Source organism: Lagopus leucura, unplaced genomic scaffold (genome assembly GCF_019238085.1).
Source record: "Lagopus leucura isolate 7727_CA_CO unplaced genomic scaffold, USGS_WTPT01 Super-Scaffold_100029, whole genome shotgun sequence".
NCBI classification, from domain to species: Eukaryota; Metazoa; Chordata; class Aves; order Galliformes; family Phasianidae; genus Lagopus; species Lagopus leucura.
In genome coordinates, this window is record NW_024962280.1 from 6,760,175 (window position 1) to 6,782,517 (window position 22,343).

The following is a 22,343-nucleotide window of genomic DNA, read 5'->3' on the forward strand; positions in this document are numbered from 1 at the left end:
GTCATTGAGAATACCCAGAAAAATGCATTCCACTCAAGAACAAAAGTGTTCCTCTAATTTAGTGATATTAATATTGTTTAGGTGTGTGCCCTTTTCACAGACACAATTCAATGTGTCATTTTTCTCTGCCACACAGAGCAGGGATGAGTGAAGAAAAATCAAAACTTTTCTGAGAACAGAAAGAAAGCCTTTATTATGTGAAGCTTAAACAGAAAAGCAAGAGTGACAGGATTTCCATACAACTGAAAGATTATCTTCTTTAAATGTGTAACTCATGTTTGCTCTTTATGGGTAGATTGTTAGAGTGTATGTTGAGCTCTCTCAAGAGGCATTTAGGACTTCAAATGCAATGATAAATTAATTTGCACGATAGAGACAATAATGAAAGATTCAATTTCAAACAAGAGGCATGAAATTTTGTAGAATTGTAGAATTTCAAACATTAAAAGGCCTAAATGGCTGCCTTATTTATTTGTGTAAATGAACCCAGCAATGAAGCCACATACTAGATTAACAGCTTTATCTACAGCAGAGATGGGATTTACAACAGTTGTTACTGGCTTTCTTCCATGATATTTGGCCACCCCATCCCTGATAGGCCAATCACAACAAGGCAAGGGCAGGTTGCAGATCTGCTGTATGCAATCCTTGCTTTTCCTTAGATAGCTAAGGTTACTCTTGGCAACAAGGAGACGATGAATTGACACCCATCATCTAAGAAAAGAAACCATTGGTTTACTCAGAAGGCCGATACAAAGCTCCCAGATGGGAACAGTTTTCTGTCACTATCTATCAAGACTAGAGTACAACTACACAGCCTCCTGTGACATCAATTCTATGCTGAGAGCACAGTAGTCTTAAAAACCACTGAAGAGCCATTTACTTGTAAGTATAACATCTGGCAGGGGCTAAAAGTGGCAAGGAAATGCTTAACTGTGCATTGAGTTGGCAGATTCTTAGGTTCAGATCACATGAAAAACATCAGCAGTGAAAGACCGCGAGATTTATCCTAATTTTTCAGATTACTTCTTCAGAAACTCTCCTTTTGAACTGCTCTTCAACAGAAGAACAAATGTGTAGACTTCAATGCTTAATAAAGCTAAAAGCTTCTCCCTGGGGTAATTGAAATTTTTCTATCAAAGTGTGGATAGACCTGGTTGCAGCTGCAACAAAGAAGAAACATATAAAGCCAAGTGGAAAGCAGTTAGACAGCATTGGTGGCGTAGGACCATTGAACGTGGTCTTGCTAATTGGAATCTATAGCACAGGACATTCAACTACATGCTGGGCAAATGACCCTGAAAGTTTCAAGTCTATCTAGTATAAAAAAAAAAGTTCAGATGTAAAAATAATCATACGAATGATGGATTCTGTATTCTTGAATGGGCATAACCAAGCAGAGATCTCGGTAACTGGCAAATTTCTTTTTTAAATAAGGCCCTTTGAGTCCCATATATGCATCTACTTTCACAAGCATTTCAAAACCTGTCTGCTAATAATTTCACACAGAGCTTCCAGAGAAGCAATGTTCAAAAGAATGAAAGTAATGAAACACAGCAAAGTTTTACATTTTTATTTCTGTACTTTGGGAAAATTCCTATTGAAGACAGAAGGCAGTGCAAATTGGGATTTCTTTACTGCCAACAAAAATGTGTGACTCTTGATCTAATGAAAAATTAGAGAGATTGAAAAGCAGAAGTAGACTTAGGAAGGATTTCAGTTACAGCAGGATGCAGCCCTTACTGCATTTGTAGTTTGAACTGTGATCTCTAAGGAAAGCTCAATTGCTCCGGAGTGTGGAATTTAAGGGCTTTTTTTTCCAGAGGAACAAGTAGGTTATGCATTTAGAAAACACAATTTAAAAGAAAATGCTGTTTAATAATGACAATGTTTAATTCTTGAAGCATCTGACATCTAAATCAAAAGTTGTTCAAAATGTTTCCATAAACTGGAACTTGTGAATTTTGTTGGTGATTTGAGCCCTGGAATCTGATTTGGCAAAGTATAATATTTGTGCAGAAAAAGCTTTTGTATTATTGTGATTGCTGTTGGTGTGCAAAGATTCACTGGCTTAAAATCCAAAGTGGCATTCTCGCACTCTCTGTAGCTCTGTGAGCACTGAAATATTTACGGGAAGTGAAAGAGCCTCAACAGACGTCAGTAGAATTACGTCTCTACTGCACAGTCTGCTACCATACAAGGATGTCAGCACAAGTGACCCAGAGCTTCTGCCATGTTTGTCTGGTGCTACATCGAGGGTAAGTGCCTTAATGGAGGACAGGGTACCTTAGCTTGGGTGCAGCTCTGTGTTACGTGGCTGCATCGCCTCCCATGCAAATGCTGCCACGTCCAGCGCTCAGTTTGGTATCTTGACACAATGCAACAATACGTAGGATAGACAACGACACAACCTCAGCAAATCCCTGCTCCAGGACAGGCAAGAAATAGATTTGACCTAGGACTACCCGAATATCGGTGAACATTGTTAGATATTAATTAGTCTTTTGGTTTACTCTCATCTTCTGCTATATCTTACATTATTTTTGGTAGGAAAAAGCATCAGAAGTGACAATCATGTATTTTCATGTATTCTGCCAAATCCTTCTTTATCTCTGGCCCTTCTTCATCTGTCACCCATTTTATCATTCTATCTTCATCTCTTTTTTCTTCTTTTTCACTACTGTTTCTTTTTGTTTTCATCAAAGCCTAAAATTCGAACCTTTCTTCTGCTGTTGTCCATTTCTCTTCCTGTTGTTTCTGACTTTTCTCTATCATCTTTATTCTTGTTTCTGTTTCTTTTCTTCCGTATTTCTGTTTGTTTCTTTTGTATTTCTGTTCATCTGTTTGCTTTAATCCTCAGCCCCTCCTTTTGATAGTTCTTGAACGTATATAGTTTCTGAAAATTGCCCATTTCTTCCCCGCTGCCAAAAGCAGCATCTTAACTGTTGAGAAGAACTCCTTTCAGATGTACCAACTCAGCACAGCAGGAAATAGCCAGGGCTGGGGGTGTTACTGCACTGCCTCAGACTTGAACAAGGGAACATGCACACTTGTGGAACAATGGAAATAGCAGGTTAAAGCACCCTCAATTTTTAGGGCTCAGATGATGAGTCTTCTAACAAATCACTGGTGAAATCAGAAAATGCTATGTCTAATATGCCAGACAGGGTATCAAACTTAAAAAGAAGTGGAATTATGCATGATGGTCTGAGCACTTACACAGTAAAATTATTGACAAGATCAAAAGGATGGTCAGTTTCCTGGTGTTTATCAGAGCTGTCTACCTTTATCACCAAAGTAGCTTCATGGTTCCCTTTTTTATCTCAACAGATAGGTAGTAAGAAAATACTATGCTATTAATGGAACAGTATTTTTAAAAAGATAGCAAAAAGAGAAAAGCAAGTTCAGATTTAATCTTCCCCCCTCCTCAGAGGTATTTATGAACACATGTACTACAGTAAGGTCATCTGAGTTGAGACAGAAATCACAAAAGCCACAGAAAACACTTTTTAACTTCTTGCTAGCTCATTTTACTTAGTTCCATACTGCCTCATTGTATCTAGCAGTACAGCAGGGTTTCAGGTCATGCACATTTATATGGTATCAGTTACTAGCTGTGTCTTGCAAACAACAAAGTATACATATGTGCATGCTTGTTCTAAGTATTGGTATCTAATTTCTTAAGGTCCGTGCCTACCAACTAAAATAATAGTTGACTAAAAGTTCCTCTGAGCGAGTTGAATACAATCCTATTTTGGAAAACAATTGTTGAGATCCTGATGTGAAAGTTTCTATGTTCTTAATGATTATCTTTGCTCTTAGGGCAGTGGGTCTTGTCAAGTAAAAACAAAGGCAGCCTAGGATATGTGCCTGAGAAGAACAAAAGAAACAAAAGAACAAAACTACCAGAAGTAAAGTGAAAATAGTATTTTCCTTTCCTGGTTTCTTTTGAAAGTATTCAGAAGACAACAATGATTCATTTGTTCGCATGTGCGTATCTACAGTGATAGGAAGGATAAAACATTAATACTTGGAGATCAGAACTTCCAGGCTTAGATACCCAAAGCTCATACTGTGTATGACACACCATTACTTAACCATGACCTCACACACATATGGAGATACATCTCTGGTGGCACAGTGCACTTCACTTCATGGCTTGGAACAAAGTCAAGTACAAGCTAGGCTATTTTTGACCAGCTGCATTCATACTAGCATTTGAAAGAAATAGAATCAAAGTGATAATGGGATTAGCAAACCAAGCCAACCCCATGAAAAGTTGTTCTGTGAATGGAGGAGCTTCAGACCATTGCATAAAGTCCATTAAGCAGCAGTGTTCTCATTTGAGTTCATTAAAATTTCAGTGAAGTGATTCTGCATTTTCTTTGCATTGTGCCAGAATGAACATTGTGCACAACAGCAGGTGTTGTCTACTGTTTCTCTTTGCTTTTAGAATGACATCAAACTTAAAGTTGTACTTTGCTTACTTTCCTATGCTGCTACTGACAAAAATAGGAATACCAGCCAAGCACTGGTAAGCCAGAAGTTCATCCAGTGTGAAAAGAAAAAAAAAACAAACAACGTTCACAGGTTGTAATTCAGTGTAAATTTATTTTCACATAGTGGTTTGTTGCCTAGATGTATATATTGATTTTGCTGAGCATGCATATCTTGTGGATTTTGAAGAAATGAAACCTGAGTCATATTCACTCATCATTACTTCAGCATAAATACAAAGTGTAGTCAAAAATGATTTTTTTTCAGCATGGATTCTTGATGTCTTCCCTATGTAATTTAATTACTTTGGTGACAGTGCAGTAACAGGAGGCAGAGTGTAACCGTAAATGCCTGCTGCATTCTGTGAATTATTTACATGTTTTATCCCACTAAACAGAAGGAATTTTTAACCCTAAATCTGTGGAACATTTTAAGGTCACCGTGTCTAGACAAAGAAAGATAAATGTGAATGCTGTAAGCTGCAATACATACAAACCAGCTCCAAAGGCTCTTCCTTTCAAGATAAGTATGAATGCTTATTTACAATAATAGGAACACTTACTATTTCTCCTTTCTCTGATTTCTATATCAGAGGGTTTAAAACTGCACTACATGAAAATGTTTTTACATACACTCACTTAGCAACACCTTTTGTGGATCCTATTTTCAGAAGCGGTGTCTGCTTACAGCACTTGCAGATGTATCTGGGCATGGCACATGCAGTTCAGCTAACCTCCAGACAACTATTCATTCATTTGTAAAGGTCAGGAATGCATCTGTAAAAGGCTGCTGAAAATTGGAAGAGATTCCTGTTTATCTCAGTATTCGAATAGTGCAAAAATTACAGCAAAGGACAAAACAAACAAACAACAACAAACCCAAACCTTTCCTTTTGGAGTTTTCTTTCCTTTTTTTTTTTAATATAACAAACCACTGGCCCTTTATATAGCTGCAGCCCAAGAAGACAATCTAGTTGAGACCGTGTGCCTTAATATGAGGTTTGGGCAATGAAAAGATTAGTATGCCCTGATTTAATTACACAGTTCTAGTGGAGCTGAATTTACATGTCTCCAATACTTACCTCATTTTGAGGAACAAAGAAAATAAGCATGTAAACAAGTAAACCCCACACACTTGGAAGCATATTACTTTTCAAAAGAACTTCCGAGACTACTGCTGAGCTGTAGTTTTATCATTTGGTAAAATATAAGAGGCCAGTAAGAACTCATAATATCTTTCAAGTACTCGTCTGTGTTGCCTGTCTCCAATGGGGATGAGGGATGCATGGCTGTTTACAGAGGATCTGAGTGCTGCCAGTTCCTGAGCTCCTGCTAAGTCTGGAAGTGTGAATGGATGCCTCTCTCATAGTTATCAGCCTTCTGCCAAAATTTCAGAATTTGTTTTTTACCCGCTTAAAGGTGAACCTAGATTTTTTTACGATTATTTTATGTTTTTGTAATACAAGCTGCTAAGCGTCAGCATTTTTGCCTCATTGAATAGAATGTAAAACCCAGATTACTACACTCTGGGTTTGTAAATGAAGGTGAAAGTGTGAATGTATTTGACCTTTATTTTTGTCCTTTTTAAAAATCACAATATCTTCTAAGAACATATGTTTCAGGGGTTTTATTTTACTGAAGGACAAGGAATATGTCCAGTAAGACACAGCAATACTCCTTGCTTGGGTAACAACAAAGACACTAAAATTAATTTGCATAGAAATAACTCTTTAGTTGAAACAACTGGAAAAAAAAAAAGGCAAAATTAAATTATCAGCCTACTAACAGCTTCAGAGGGCTATCAATTTGTGTATCTTTGCATACCCAAATATAATCTTAGTTTGTAAGATCACTGTACTGAAGAATTACATTGCTGATTCCATAGTTGTCTCAATCTTGCCTGAAACATTGAAAATGGCAACAGTTTTCCTACTTTTGGCTAAAATTAATGTGTAACATTCTCATGTCGCAAGGGTCTGAGAATGACAACTCTGTTCTGACCTTCAGTTTCACAGACAGTGGGATGTCCATGAATTTATTTCTGTCGTACTTTAGCATAGCCAATCTTTGTTTTAAAATTGCTAGTGACACAAATCTGAAGTCTTTTGGAAAAGGTTCTAAGTTGCTAATATCAGAGGACTCTGAGTTGTTGTACCTGAGTAGATAAAAGCTTCTCCCTTTTAATATTCTCCCTTTTAATATTTCAGTAAATAACTAATTTAATTTAGTAGTTACTTCTAATTTACATTAAGTGAAAACTTAGGCTCGGAACTTCACTGTCTCATTCCCAAACCATCATGGCCCTCAGCCTAGAAACAACTCTTTTCTACCACCGTTTTCACAATAGGCACAGCAATCTGCTTCAGCGTAAGCTTGTCAATCTGTAAACAACCCTGCCCCCTTAACTGCTACTACGTAGCAACATGTGCATACTTTCAGAAAAACAAACTTTATCAGGCAAATTTGGATGCAGATTGCTTTGGCTCAAGCCAGCTCTCGTTATCATTAATGACCAGAACCGTACTGTGCACTGCAAATATGGAGACCCAACCACCTCACGCAGTTCTGAAATTGTGCTATTGGTTTTTTTTCATGTGTGTCCTGTTTTGACTCCTGAGAACAGCAGCTGATGGATATATATATATATATTCTTTTCCATTTATTTTTGCCTTTTTTTTAAAAAAAGGAAACCCAAGGCCGTGACTTTTTTAACATCTAACATTAAGAGAGCATCCCTTGGAAGGTGAATAAACCAATCCCAGGCTATTCAGTCTTGGGGCAATGACAACTTTGGCCAAAGAATTTTTGCAGCACAACTGTTTGCTTCCTACTATTGGCTCCCAGAGTTTCTCCTGGAAAGGCCGAAGGGCCATCTACCAGCAGGAAAGAAGAGCATTTACTTTTTTGTGTGAAGCTTTCTCTTCTCTCTTACACATGGCCTGGACACAAGTGACGGAACAAACCGTAGGGCATTTCTAAAGGTTTAAGAAGTATTTACAATCAAATGATCCTTCGACATTCCTGTGGAATAATTATGATACAAGAGTGAGAATATTTGGGCACACAGAGAGGGAAAAGACTAGACGATAGAACTGCTTTTTTTCTCTGCATTACCTCATACCCAAACAAAGGTATGAGCCAGAGTGGAGAAAGTGCAGTGTCCTCTGGAAGTCTGTTTATTTGTTGTTTTTATCCCCCAATAATTTCTCTACCATTTCCCTTCACGCTTCATCCCATAGCTCTGTGCTGCCTGCGCAGCCCACGCCCTGGCTGCACCGATCTCTATGTCTCCCCAGCCCAAGCCACTCCCAGGGCACACGGTGGTAAATGGCTGCTCACGATGGAGTCAGCTGGGACACCCAAGCCAAGCGGACTGAAGGTGTCATTATCGATATTTAAAACCACTGCAAAAAGATGCATTTGGCAGGCAAGAGCCTGCTATCCAACCCTGCATGACTAAGCTAACGCACAGCGCTGAGCTCATGGCACAGTTTGGGGCCGATCCTGCGGTGAGGGACAGCGAACGGCACAAGCGGGCGTTCAGATGCGTATCTTTACACGTGTTTTATTGTGCTTTTCCCACAGCGCGGAGGAGGGCGCGGCCTGCGGCCGCCCCCCCCCCCCAGCCTCCGTGCCCAGGACGCACAAAGGCGGCGGGCATCGGTGCAAGGGCGGCGGGCGGCATTGCGGCTCGGCCTTCGGCACCGGTACCGCTTTCAAAAAGTACACCGCGCAAAACGCCGCATTTTCTCCGCAGCGCCGACTGCGGCTACAGCCGCCGCTTCCGCCATTTGCGCATCGCGGCGGCTCCGGGGCGGGGCGGCGGGGCCACCTGCAAGCCGGGAAGGCGGGAGAGCCCGGCCCCTCAGCGCGGCGCCCGGCCGCTCCCATCCCCTGGCCGCGCGCGGGGGGGGAAAGCGGCCGCCGCCAGCCCTTCCCGCGGGAAACGCCCCGCTCCGGCGGCTCCCGGCACCCCCGGCCGCGGCTTGGGCGGAGCGGCAGCGCCGCGTGGGGCGGGAGCGGCCCCGGGGGGCGGGCGGAGGGGGAGGGGAGCCCGGGCAGCGCTCCCCCCCGTGGTGACAGTTTCTAGAAGCACGTCCCGCCGTCCTTTGCGCTCGCAACATGGAGGAGCTGACGGTGGAAGTGCGCGGCTCCAATGGGGCCTTCTACAAGGTACGGGCGCGGTGCGGGGCCGGAGCCGTGCGGGGCTTTGAGTGCCGCGCTGGGAGCCGGGAGGGGCGGGCGGTCGTGAGCGGAGCCTCCGAGCCGGGCTGTGAGGGGGGGGCGCGGGGCGGCGGTGCCGGGGTGTGGCGGTGCGGCGCGGCGGGGCCGCGATGAGGGGATCTGCTGAGGGAAAGGAAAGGCACCGCGGGGAGGGGGGGGCCGCAGCGAGGGGGGGTCTGTGGTGCGGGGGTTGGGAGGCGTGGGGAGAGTGGGGGGGGGGGGGAGGTTAGGGCTGAACGGAGTGCATCGGAGATAGAAGTAATGGCTTTTTAAATATTTGGAGTAATTCCGTAACGATTTCGGGTTTATTTATGTCGTCAGAAAGCTTCCTTCGCCATCAGCCTCCCCGGAATGCCGGGACGGTACGGGATCCGTGCGCCGTGGCCTCAGCTGTGCCCGTCACTCATTGCCCTCAGCCCGGGGCAGCCGTTAACGCTCCGCTCTTTTTATGGCCAGAGCCGCTGCCTCATTCCCGCAGCGCTGTGCTCCGCAGCCGTGCGGGGCGGGACTGCGCGTGGGGCCGGGGGGCGGCCCGCCATGCCTCCCATTTTCCTGCTCGCGTCTGTGGATCTGGGCTGGGAGCCGTTGGGAGCCGTACGGCATGTGGAGGCGGCGGGCAGGGGATTGTGAGCAGCTGACTGCAGGAGTCGGGGTTTGGGTGGTTTTTTGTTTTTTGTTCTTGTTTTTTTCTTTTTGCAACTGGCTGTCTATTAAAAGAGACAGATAGGAGATAATCTTACGAGGAAGGAATATAATGGGATAAGCTCTGTGCCCTTGGTAGGTGTTCCTCTTCATTGTTTTTGCCAAAATCCGTAGGTAATAAACTTTGCATATGAGATAAATTTTTAGGTAGATTAAAAATTACCATGTGGAAATCCACATCAAAATAATGTGTATTTTGAACATAGCTGGCCTAAAACAGGATTGATTATTTTTCCTGCCTGTTAGGAAACATGGAATTTGGAGACACCCTTCTTAGCTTTCCATCTGTGCCCTGGGATCTTGGGCAAAGAACGAAGCGTGAGCTGGTTCTTTTTTCTGCCTCAGGGGAATGTGGGACTAATGGGAGCATTAGGAGGTGTGCTGAATTCTTGGAGCTGTGTGTACAGCATTTATTGCAATAAGCCTGATTTAAATTCTGCAATAATGACGTTTCCTAAGTCAGTGCGAATTGTCAGGCTTGGATTAGCCCCATCATGTGTTCAGCCCTCTGGATGGTGGCTAACGAGCAGAAGTTTTACTTAAAAATGTCATTATTGGCTTTCAGGTCAGCAAAATGGGGATTAGGTCCAGCATGAAAACCATTCACTTCTTGGGAAACTGAAGGGTTAGAGTGCTTGGGCCTGGAGTGGGGAAAGCCCCAGCTCTAAACAGTCACTGTTGTTGTGAAACCCACCCCAAAACACAATAAACCAAGCAGGAAAATGATTTTAAAATGCGTTTTTTTTTTTTGAAGTGAAATCTGTGTATCTGGTTCCATTTTGTGAGTCTTAGAGTTGAGGCAGAAAGGTTCTGCCTGTGTTGTGGAACTAAGTAATGCTGCTGCTGTGTAAAGTTTGGGAAGCGAAGGAGAAGGGGTTGTCGGCCTCATTTGGGAACTTAGGATCCTTGTTCTTAGGAACTAAGGATCACTTAGGATTCATGTTGGCATTTGTGAGGTTATATGAGGGGAGAACGTTTGAAGTTTGCGCTCAGAACAGTCTGAATTTAGATTCATTATCACTGCATACCTCCTGGTAGATGACGTGAGAAGGATCCTGCTATGCCAGGAGAGATAAAGACCAAAATAATTACGTAAACAATCACGTGACAGTTTTCTAATTAGTTGTTAATACGATCTGCAACTTAGCTATAGTAACAGTAGTGATTGCATCTTTTGGAGTGTCTTAATGCTTTTCTAGTAGTTACTAGAGGTATGACCGTGGTAGGTAAGACTGGGATTGCTATAAACTAATACGAAAAACCATGTTCCTTATTACCATGTTCCTTATTAAAATACACAAAAAATAAAAATGTTTTTCTTGATGCATATATCAGTGAAAAGTAACTGTGGTTGTGGTAGGCATCAAGTGCCTACCAAATTCTTCTGTCTAAAAAGATATAGTATGTTCTGAATTTAACCTTTTGTTCATGTATCTGCAAACTGTTTTCCCCCTTTGCTTTAAATCAGTAATGTGATCTGGAGAAAGAATGGCATTTGTTTTGCATTTTACCCCCAAGGTTATCCCCAAGTAGACAGCAGAGTATGTTCGGCCAATCCCTGCAGCTCAGAAGACTGCATCTGTCAGCATTACTCATCTGTTGTCTGTGAGTGCCATCAGTGCCATCTTTTCTCTAAAGGAGTTGTGCTCTTGTGGTAAAGGTGAGGTTTGTGTGGTGGAACAGTTGAAGAAGTTGGAGAATGGGGTGATAAACCAAGCTAGTTAACAGTTGTATCTGCTGAGGGCATGTTGATCCTGACCTCAGGAAGGCTGATGGTGTCTACTTGAGTTCTAGATTGCAGGTTGTTTTATTTTCTTCAAGGTGTTAGAACAGACTTCATTAGTTTATTGGATTTTATTTATTTATTTCAGTTTAAAATGACCAAATGTGCATGGATTTCTTTGGGCTCAAGCTGGGTTGAAGAGAGTGAGACTTGAATGCTCCCAGTTCTGTTTGCAGAGTTCTCAGGCTGATGGTTTTCTGTGTGGAGCTTGGAACTTTGGTCATTCTGTCATACAGAGATGTAGATCATTGGCTCCCAGAATTAGGGACTGGTTGGCAGGGACATCCAGGTCTGTCGGGTCCAACCCCTGCCCAAGCAGAGCTGCCCAGAGCACAGTGCTCTGCACCACATCCCAGCAGCTTTTAGAGATCTCCACTGAGGATATTTCATTGCCTTGGGCAGCCTGTGTCAGTGCTCCATCACCCACAGAGGAAAAGAAGTGTTTCCTGATACTCAGGGCAACCTCCTCTGTTCTGCTGTGTACCCATTGCCCTGTGTTCTGTTGGCTGTGAAGTGTACGTAGGCAAGAACGAAATGAAAATTTTGTCTGTATGCAAATGAGAGCCATGGTTCCACTTCTTGTTGTGAGTTTGGATGTCTGCTCGAAATAAAATGACACCAAAGCCCATAAGCTGAGCCATAGGTAGCTTATCGCACGTGGAGCCTTTTGGTGACATCTGAATAACTGAAGATTCATTGCTGTAGAGATTTCCATCTAATAAAGAACGAACTCCTGTGTGTGGTTTGCCCTAGCAGTTTTCCCCTTCTTCAGGAGTAGCTGCATTGAAATAAAAATGACAAAAATGGGAGATAGGCTTTGACTCTTCACCTTCAGTGGTCAGGTTCTAACGCACCTTGGTGCCTGTGGTAGGAGGTGTGGTTTTGGTAACAGTCCTGGCTGCAGCTCTGGGAGCAGGAGCTGAGCTGGGCTTTCATATAGAGAGCAGCCTAACTGTTGTGCAGGAAGAAATGATGGAGGAAGGCGTGGTATTTCTCCTTATGTATGATGTCAAAGCACAGTGAGCAGTTCTGTGCAAGAACATACTTATATATCAATAAAAATATAATGGTGTTTTGAAGTTGTAATGAGAAGCTTTGGAAACTTCTCCATGAGATGTTCTGTTTGTTTTTTAGCTTGACAGTAAAATAGAAAACTGTCATTAAGAGGCTTACATGGGTGGGTGTTGGTGCCCAATTATTACACCAGGAAGCATTACAGTAAGTGCAATGAGGGGTGTTTTTATTTTTGTAAAGGTTTCAGCTGTCTCTTGATGGACAGCGTTTACTTACTAAATCTTGCCTTACTGGATGGGAAATTTAATGCATTTTTAAGATGTTACTGTTCTTGGAACTTGTGTAGACTGGTGCATGAACTGTCTCTAGTCATTGCCATTGAAGAGTCTTTGTCTTGACTCTTAGGCTGATAAAAGGCAGACGCTGCAGGCGGTGATTATTGATTTCTCATGTACACAGTGAGTGGAGGGCATCTCTAAGAAGTTTTGCCCTTTGGGAATATGCACATGAAGAAAGCAGCATAAATAACGTGAGTCATTTAGACTTCATTCATAAGCCTAAGCCAGGAGATTCAGTGCTGAGGTTCTTGTGTGACTCATGAGGACTCTTGAATTTACACATGATAATGATGACTGTGAATGAAGATAAGTAGTAATGTCATAAATAAAAGTGTGGTGGTTAGAATTGAAATAGGAGTTGAGCATTATTTCCTACCTGCTGCCTGCTTGTAATGCGTGGACTGCTGTCTGTTAGCAGGCCCTGTAGCATTTGCAGTGAAAAGAGCACTTCGAAGTTCAAACCAGAAAGGCAGCATCTTGATTGTTTACAAGCTTCCTGTGTTTGCTTTGGTATTTCTTTATGGGGGTCAGAATGGAATAGTAATAATTAAGTGGGAGGTTTTGTATTTGTTACATGAGACAGAGGTGTATAACTGTTGGTTTAAAATACTAACAGTGTTTGGTTCTGACAGGAGTGAAAGGACTGGTAATTAGATATAGGCTTCTTGACCTTTATGTTGGTGATTCAGGAGAAGCCGCAGTACTTGATGGCAGTGTTACTGTTGGAGATGTGCTCAGCAGCACCCAGGCTCCCAGCGCAGCTCTTGGTGTGGTGGATGTGGCTCAGAAGCAGCACGTTGTCCGCCTGCCCCAGGAAGGGATGCCTGCAGCCTCACTGGCAGCACCTTGCCTTTAGGTTGGACTGTTGTGCTTGGGGTCAGCTAGTCTGAAAGTGGGCTGAAGATGGATCTCAGATTGCATCTGGCTGTTAGATGGATTTTGTGACTTGGTGTGGAACTGGATGTAAAAGGCAAATACGGGTGTGTGTGTGTGTGTGTGTGTGTGTGTGTGTGTGTGTGTGTGTGTGTGTCCACACAAGCACAGTTCACTGTAAGGGCACTTCAGTAAGTCTTGATCCGTTTATGTCATAAGCAGAACTTAATCCTAAATCCATGAGCAGAACCCAGGTAAAAGGGGAAGATGCAGTGTGTGCTGCTTGTTGTGAGGTCCCAGCTGCGGTGGTTTTGGTGGCAGGTGGTCTTTTTTTAGTTTCCTGCCCTTCTGTTCATGCTTGGTGTACAGTATGGCCTCATGTTAACTTTGCTGGGTCTCAGATCCCAAACGCAGCTGGCAAGCCCTGGCCGTGCCAGCTCTCAGCTTACAGGTGCTGGGAGTTGGTTCCTGCCCAGTGAGTGGCAGAGACAGGTCTGCCTGGAGCACTGTGAGCAGCATGCCATTAATAGTGTAGTACAGTAGAGTCCCTGCTGCCTTGTGAGCAGCTCTCAGCACATACATGGACTTCCAGGGATGTGGCACTGAGTGACTGACATGAAGATCTGGATGAGCCAAAGCTGAGGTCTGCCAAGGTGAAGTCGCATGAATTTTCCTTCTTACCAGCAACTTCATGTGTGGTGTAAAGCACGTTTGAAAATGTTATATGTGAGGTGGTTCCTCATGCAACAACTTTACTGCTTTTATGCCGATATATTAGTTGTGGTATGTGGTCTCCTGTTGGCTTGCTCTGCCTCATCACTTGTATGGAGGAGCTCTGAATTAGATATTGTCTTTTGTCCATCTGTAGCCATTGCTGCTGAATTAAATGCCACTAACAGCAGCCTGTTTAGTTGAAGAAAAGTGAAGGCGTGTAATCAGTGAGCCTAGCAAGAAGTGGTTCTTAAACAGTGTGAGACATGAGGCATGCTAAGTTAGAATACAAATCTACATACGTAGGTTACCTCGCTGACAAAGAGCTCCTTTGAAATTCCTGTTTGAAAACCATTTGGGTAAAGAAGAAAAGTCAATGTTCATCAGATCCCATCTCTTATAATTCCCTTATAAATGTGTGGCATTTGATGGGACGTTTAATGTAAAAAGTACATCTGCTTTATTCAAAACATCTTAATTTCTCAAGTTTTGAGCAGAACTGTGAAGTGTTTTTTTTTTTTTTTTTTTTTTTTTTTTAATTAACAATCATCTCCAGGCCCCTGAATACTTCTAAAAAAAAATTGCAGTAAATCTCATCATAATGTATGTGAAATCTTTCTGGTTTTATCTTGGAGTTGCAGGTGATGGCTGATAATGCTCCTAGGATAGGCCAGGGCTGTAGGTAGGAAAACAGAGAGGACTTGTTACTCTTCACAAATAATTTTGTATTTCTAACAAGTTGCTTGGTGATAATGACCAAGTGATTCCTTACAGAATGATTTAAAACCTGTATGAATTCTCATTCTTACTGGTGGTGTTCTGTCTGCCTGCCTGCCACTGCTGCACTTCTGTTGCTGTGTGTGTTCCTCCCCTGCAGAAGAGAAACTGACCATAAGAGGAAGAATTAAACCTTGGGAAGTCTGAAAAGCATGATACTCCTTCACTGTTCATCTTGTATTTGTACAACTGGATTCTAGTCAGACCTTTTCACAATAATATAATTATTTAGATACGGTTGTATTTAATGTTTTATTTGTGCTTTGTGACCTGAAGTGAATACCTGATAAATGTTAGCTTATCTCTTCTGAAGTATTTCTCCTATGAGTGCTGTGGAGTAGAAGAGTCAGAGCGTGCCAACTGGGAGTGTTGCTCTGATAGTTGTAGTGTTTATGTGCGCCGGTGTGGGACGGCGTGCTGCTCCTGTGTGGCACCGCAAGTGCAGTGAGCTGAGGGGCTGCTTTGTGCCAAGGAGCTCCAGAAACTCACATGGTGAGAACGTAGATAAAAGGCTGCCCGTGGAAAGGGGTTTAAATCTCCAGTAAGTATTGCTTGTTGCCAGTAAGTTGGCATTCCAGCAGTGTTGGACCATGTAAACCTGGTTCATGCTGATGTGGTAAGTGATTTTTCTTACATATTTTTTAGACAATCTGAACGAGTTGTAGGAAAACATTATTTCCTGCATTTTACGTAGCAGTAACGTATCCCCATGCTGGTAAATAAAATAGAACTTTTCTGGTTATTTACGGATGTTGCTAGCTAACAGATGGTTCAACCAGTAACATGTTGTATGCCCTTCATGTTCCTTGCCTCATGAAGCAAGCGTGGCTTCAGTCTTCCTGTACAGAGACTTCAGGGGAACTGCAAATCCCTGTGTGCACACGTGCTTTGCTGCCAACTGCCTCTGTTGCTTCCGTCTCAAAGGGCTTTGCCTTCCTTCCCTGGCAGAGGCAGGGTGGCCTCTAAAAGGGTTTATTTCATTAGGAGCACACTAGGTGGTTGAACAAGGTGACTTTGGTTTCTGATGGCCTGCTGTGTTCAGGATTGACCCAGCTGTTTGTGCTATAACCACTTCCTTGCACTGCTGGCAGGTGTCTTGTGAGCGTTGCTTAGGGAGCGGGTACTCAGATTTCAAGTGAATGCTGCCCTTTGCTGGCGTTGCACAAGTACAGGTTTGAGTCCAAGGAGACTCATTCCTACAGCCCCTTGCAGCCAGCTGTCACTGCAGGCTCGTGCAGCATCTGTCAGGCACGGGGAGCCCATGGTGAGGTGCCTTTTGCTGAGCTGACCCATGACACCTCTGGGGGTGCTGTACTCCTCGCACAGCTTATGCTGTGCTTAGACCTCCTCAGCTGGCAGTTTGTGAAGGCAACTTAATCCATCCAGCAGGTTTCCTGGAGCCTTTCGTAAGGATCCTGTGGAACTGTCTTCTCATCTGAAACTGCATGTTCCTTCTTGGTCTTCTTTCTTGGGCGCATACCAGGCTATAACAAACACAGGAGTCATTAGAAAAAACATTTTCTTACTTTGTTATTTTTTGTCGTCTTTGTCTTCCGCTTTTCTTTTGTTCCTTTGTGTTTGCAGTCTGCCTTCCTCTCTTAACTATGAGATGGGAGGCCTTAATTTCTGCTTGGGTATAATTTTTTCCATCAGGTTGTTCTTTGTCTTCAGGTTTTTGACATAATCAGTGCACCGCTAAAAAGCCCTTCGTTTTTCAAAGGGAAGAAAAATGGGCTTTTGCTGCAGTTGTTCCCAAGATCATAAAAATGTCACACAAAATGACGTGTAACATCCTATTATCTTTGCTCTGCTGTGAGGTGCTGTGGGGATTTGACTGCACACTGTTCCCACTCCTGTGTTTGACGGATGACATAGTTAAGTAGCCACAGAACAGCCTTTATTGCCAAATGATATCCATCCTTCAGATTGTGCTATTCTGAAGGACAGTTGTTTGGGACTCTTTTTTTTGTTTGGTTGTTTGAGAAGAACACCTGAAAAAGCAAGTGGTGCTGCTCACAGCTGTTGGACAGTATTTTGAGTTGGGCTCCTTGCCCTGGGACTGCAGCTTTCTCATTTTGCTTGCGTAAAGTAGCTGTGTATGCCTGTAAAGAGAACAATAAACTTTGAAGGCAGGATTTCAGTTGTAAATGTGTCTGTATGAGAAGTTGCTTTCAATAGTCACGTGCAACGTATTTCTTAGAGCAGCCTCATCCATGCAGTGGGATTGTCTGGGAACTTTCCTACATTCGGATTATAAGAGCAGAGGTGTTCTCGGGTGGTTTCAGGCTGTGCTGAAACTGCTGCTTTGCTGTGATTCCATGTCTTACAACAAAATTGTTTTTGTTTTAGGGATTTATCAAAGATGTTCATGAGGATTCACTCACTGTTGTGTTTGAAAACAAGTAAGTATTTTATCTTAAAAATCATTTGTGCATTGTTGTGTTTGTTTTGACATGAAGGGGAAGTAGACTTCATTAGAAAGGTAGTTCTAGAAATACAGGCTCAGTGTTGTATTCCATTTCCATGAACTGATTCCTTAAATAGCTGTGGTCAGAAGTCACACAGTCAATTAGCACTCCTTGGCTTTTTGTTTTAATATTTTAGTAATGCCTGCAGACGCAGTGGACAGATGTAATTAGAAAGTAGTGGCAGCTGCCTGATATTCTTACACCTGCAGCAAAGAAAGGTGGAAAATACCTGAGTAGCTCTTCCTGAGCAGTTCTTTCTATGTCTGACCTGGGAGTGCAATCAGCTTCATCAACCCGAAAAAACGATACAAATGTCCTGATGGAGTGACTTTTTTAACTAGTGCGGAATAGAATGCGTAGAATTGCTCAGGTTGGAAAAGACCTTAAAGATCCATTGAGTCCAACCACAGCCTAACCATACCACTCTCTCTATATATATGTGTGTGAGTATATATATATATATGTAATATACACATAAAAAATCAACATTGGGAAATGCATCAGCTTTTGATGTGCAAATGGTTTCTAAGCTGCCAGCACCAGCCTGCAGGTTCATCGGTCAGCCTTTCCTGAAGGAAGATGAGGGAGTAAGAAGCCTAATAGTGGGAAGCTTGCATGTATGTACACACAATGCTGTGTGAATGGTTTATGTAATCCTGGGATGTATGTATGTCTAATGCATGCATGAAGAAAATCCTGGGGAGAAAAAGATAATCCTGTTTTTTTTACTCTGCAAATTCAGTCTGTCTTTCTAACCTGTTCTCTAGCCCTTCCATAAAAATCAGTTAGAAGTGGCAGCCATAGCTAGCACTTCCTGGGTGGTTATGGAAGCTCTTCGTGTCTCTTTGGTTTTCATATCACCCCACTCCTTCTCCGTCCTCATCTTCCTCCAAAGAATCACACAGATCTGCTTCTTCATCCTCCTCTTGTTGATCTTCATTTTCACATTCAACATCCATGTTACTTTTCTGTAAGAGTAGATGTTCTTAGCCTTGAAGGCACATGCTTTCACACCACGAGCCAAGTGAGCTAAAGGAAGTGCCTGTGGTTCACAGCAGCTGTTTAATTATTGGCAAACACACTTCTGCAGGTTTATATCTGTGTCATCAACCTGTTTTACTGAATGTGTGGCAGCAGCAGATTCGTTCTGAAAAGGGTGAGCTACAACATATTGAGTGCTTTGTTGACCAAAAATAGACCTTATCAGGAAGTATGCGTACTACTCTATTTATGCCATGATGCAAGACCGATGAATTATTATGCTTTTTATTGAGTTAAATTCATAAGGGCTTTAATCAAATTGAAATTGGCAGGAGGGTACCATCCGGAATGCATTCTTCTGTTGTGATAATGAGCAGCACTTAGCAAAGTAAGTGAGTCTGTTAATGGCATTCAGTTTACGTTTTTTGCTGTTGTTTACCAGTCCTAATCTATAGCTATTACAAGGTTCCCGAAGTTGGTGAACTAGCACCAACTGCCAGTGGTGATTTTTGTGGCCACAGCAATAATTAATCTGTGGGCAGATAGCAAGTCCATTAGGAGGCGTTTTGGAGAAGTAAAGAGGCAGAGAATGAACACAAAGTCGTCTGGAGCTGGGAGCCTTTGTTGTGGTGTACAGGTGAGGTTCTAGATGCAATTCTTTGTAGGTCCATTAGAATTTGAAGCAGCCATAATCAGAAGACTTCTGTATAGTAAGAAATACTTCAATTTTTTTATAGCTTTTACCAAATATTTCTGATAATCATTCTGACCAGTAGGATCACATGCCTGATCCTCTTAGTAGGTAATTTGTAACAAAACACAACTAATTTCTTAAATAGCTGTTGGTGATATTTTGCCGGTGAGATGCTCCCATTTTGGACTTGATGTCATCAGAACTGCAAGTCATATTCTCAGAACTGAGCCTTCTGTGCATATTTCTCCCTGTTTTTTCAAAAAATACCAAAATACCTTATGCCTGAAATGGGTGAGTCATTACTGTACTGTCTCCTTACAGTAGATGAAGATCCTCCAGAGATGGAAGCAAGGATAGACTACTGCATGCAGTTTAAAGATTTTCTTGGAGTGGCGAGGTCTCTTCTACTGTTGCATCTCACTGTGGGCAGTCTGTAACTTCCTGTGAGCTGGATTCATAACCTGCAGTGCACAGTTGAAACTCTCAAGAGAGCTTTAAGCAGCTCAGTTGTTGACAGCAGTTTGTATCTTGTTCAGTTATGATCACTGTGTTCCAACTATTTCCAAATTGAACTTTTACATAGCTTGTAATCAAGGGAATGCATTTTGTTCTCAACTCTTCCTATTTGCCTTTGTATCTGTGAGAATGATAACTTGAGGAAGGGAGGAAAGAAAGAGACAATACACAGATCCTGAGGTTAGTGACCATTACAGTTACAAGCATGTTTAAATCGCAAGTGGTTTTTTTTCCAACCTCCTCTACTGTTTTTCAGAGGTAAAATGAGATTTAAGCTACACTTCATGACAAAAATACTTTCCAGCTTCAACAAAAGCTATCCACAATGTTCCTTGTGTTGTTGGTGGTGGTTTTTCAAAATTACCCTGTAGATGGAAGAAAAATGAACCGTGTAGCCATGGCTAGGGCAAAACTCCATGACCCCTTCTGTTGTGTTGGTCTGTCTGTACCTGATGTGGTCTTGAGGATGTTCAGAATGATAGATGTTGAATACTTGGACAAATACCATGTCCAAGTCCCTTGGATCTTGTAGGGTTTTCTAATTGTTATTTTTGGTGGTGGTGCTGGCTTTATTTTAATCCATCTTCAGTTGGCATTTTGAGTAAAAGAATGAGAAACAGCTTCATGGCTTCCTGTGAGATTTACAGAGAAGGGAATTATAGAAGAATACAGAGGGTGTCAGTTACTCTACGAGTCTTCATGTAATGCACCTGAAATGTGCATTATATATTAAGAAGCCTTGCAGAACCAGCTACAGAAAAACAAATAGCCTTTCTTGTACAAGAAGGTAGCTTATTAATTTAACATGCATAGTAGTAATCAGTATTAGTAAGCAGATGTAGAGATGTGTTTTGAAATGCATCTGTTCCGTAGGCTCCCACTGGAGATTGTTTCAAATAGTTGTAGATAAAATTCCAAAGTTTTATTAGGAAACACAGTTGGATTTTCCTGCTTAAAAATTGATAGGAAGCAATTATAATGCTGTGTGCCAATGAAATTGTCATTGCTGAAATGCTGAAGAAATGGACCAACCCAAGGTGGACCACAAGGATGAATTCACATGTTAACAAGGCTTTCATTGAGCAGTACAGATTTCAGTATGTCATCTGACCTTCTCATGGAGGGTTAATAAAATCGGTTCAGTGGAGGCAGTCCATTGAACTTTCTTCTGAAGTTTACTGAAGATGTGTTCTGTTACTGAATATCTTCCCAGCTGTGTCTTTTGTTTTGACAGGGTTGTTTCAATACTTCGCTTATTAAGTTTGCTTTCTAGGAATGAAGAAACAGAACTGATTGTATGAAATGAGTGAGAGTTAACTCGGAGTTCTAAAAATGAAGACCTTAAGAAAACAAGAGAAAAATCCTGGCACTAATGTGTCATGTCTCTTCAACTTTCAGTTGGCAGCCAGAGCGCCAAGTACCCTTTAATGAAGTCAGATTACCTCCACCTCCTGATATCAAGAAAGAAATTGGTGAAGGAGATGAAGTGGAGGTGAGTTGATCCAGATGTTTGCTAATGAGCTGTTGTGTCACATAACTGGTTGTATCTTCGAGGTGGTGGTGGCTGTAAGTAGATTAGTGAAGAATGGAAAAGGACTGTGTCTCTAGGAATGGATTTATTAAGCTGGTAAATAAAAAACGTTTTAATTTTTTCTTAGCACTTCAAAATACAGCAGATTTTGCTTCCGGAGAAACTGCCTGAAATTGCAGGGTCTCTTTTTTTCCCTCAGAAAATTACCAGTGGAACTTGATTATCATCTAAAATTTGAAACAAAGCTCTGTATTTTACAAGATAAAAACCTAACTTGCTAATTCTCGGTGCTCGTGAAAACTGCTGGAAATATTTTGATGTGAAAGTTCAACAGAGATGTGCTCAGTTTTTCTGTTTTTATTTGAAATATATGGAATACTTTGGCTTTATCAGAGGTTAATTTAAGGCATTTTTTACCTCAGATTTCTTCAGTTAACTTAAATTTCTTGTTTAGTCTGCATACAAATAGTTAGAAGACCAGGAAAAAACAGAAAGCTTCAGGTATCATTGGTTCTGTATTTGATCTTGTATTGTTAGTGGTGTTTGTTCAATACAAAATACACAATCGTATGTGATGTAGTCCTAAGTTTAGCAAGTAAACCAAAGGCAAAATGAAACCTTAATTTTGGAGATCCTTCTGTATAGGAACCTTTGGTGTTAAGACAGTTTTTAAATTCAGTGAGGAATTACCACTGAATAAGTGTTTTCTCAAGGTTTTATCTCCAGCAATTTCTGTTGTATAGTCAGTGAAATATAGAAAGGAAATCTGTCTGTAATCCTTGCAGGGCAAAGTAATGAAGCTTGTGCAAGAAGCACATAACAATAATAACAAAGGCAAAAAATATTTCTGAGCAGTATACTGTTCCATTGTAACAAGAGCTAGAGAAGTTGAGATGCTCTTTCCTGATTGTGAATGTAGGCAACTCAGTTATGTCTGTGTGTGCTTTAAATATAGTTGTTTCATTTGTTAATCTGCTCTCGTTTTCAGGTTTATTCTAGAGCAAATGATCAAGAGCCTTGTGGCTGGTGGCTGGCAAAAGTTCGAATGATGAAAGGAGAGGTAAATCCTTCCTGCTGCTTTCATGCTGCTTTGTTAAATACAGTAAATACGGAAGTTCTTTGTGATGCAAAGAGATGAATCAACTACCAGCACACAAATATGGCAGAACAGATTTTTGAGCTGAGATTCCTTTGGAATGACCCGTGCTGTGTTACAGCAACTGGGCTGAGCAGTT

General features: G+C 42.0%; 1 protein-coding gene across 5 annotated transcripts in view; it reads left to right on the forward strand.

Moving 5' to 3' along the window:
- The first annotated feature begins 8,562 nt into the window (after positions 1–8,562).
- FXR1 (FMR1 autosomal homolog 1) overlaps positions 8,563–22,343 on the forward strand; it is a 29,443-nt gene continuing 15,662 nt past the window's right edge. For all 5 annotated transcript variants that reach the window (XM_042881350.1, XM_042881352.1, XM_042881351.1 and 2 more), the window contains exons 1-4: positions 8,563–8,669; positions 17,268–17,320; positions 20,976–21,069; positions 22,097–22,168. In XM_042881350.1, coding sequence (XP_042737284.1) covers positions 8,619–8,669; positions 17,268–17,320; positions 20,976–21,069; positions 22,097–22,168 — 270 coding nt within the window. In that variant the 5' untranslated portion in view covers positions 8,563–8,618. The remainder of the gene's footprint in view (positions 8,670–17,267; positions 17,321–20,975; positions 21,070–22,096; positions 22,169–22,343) is intronic.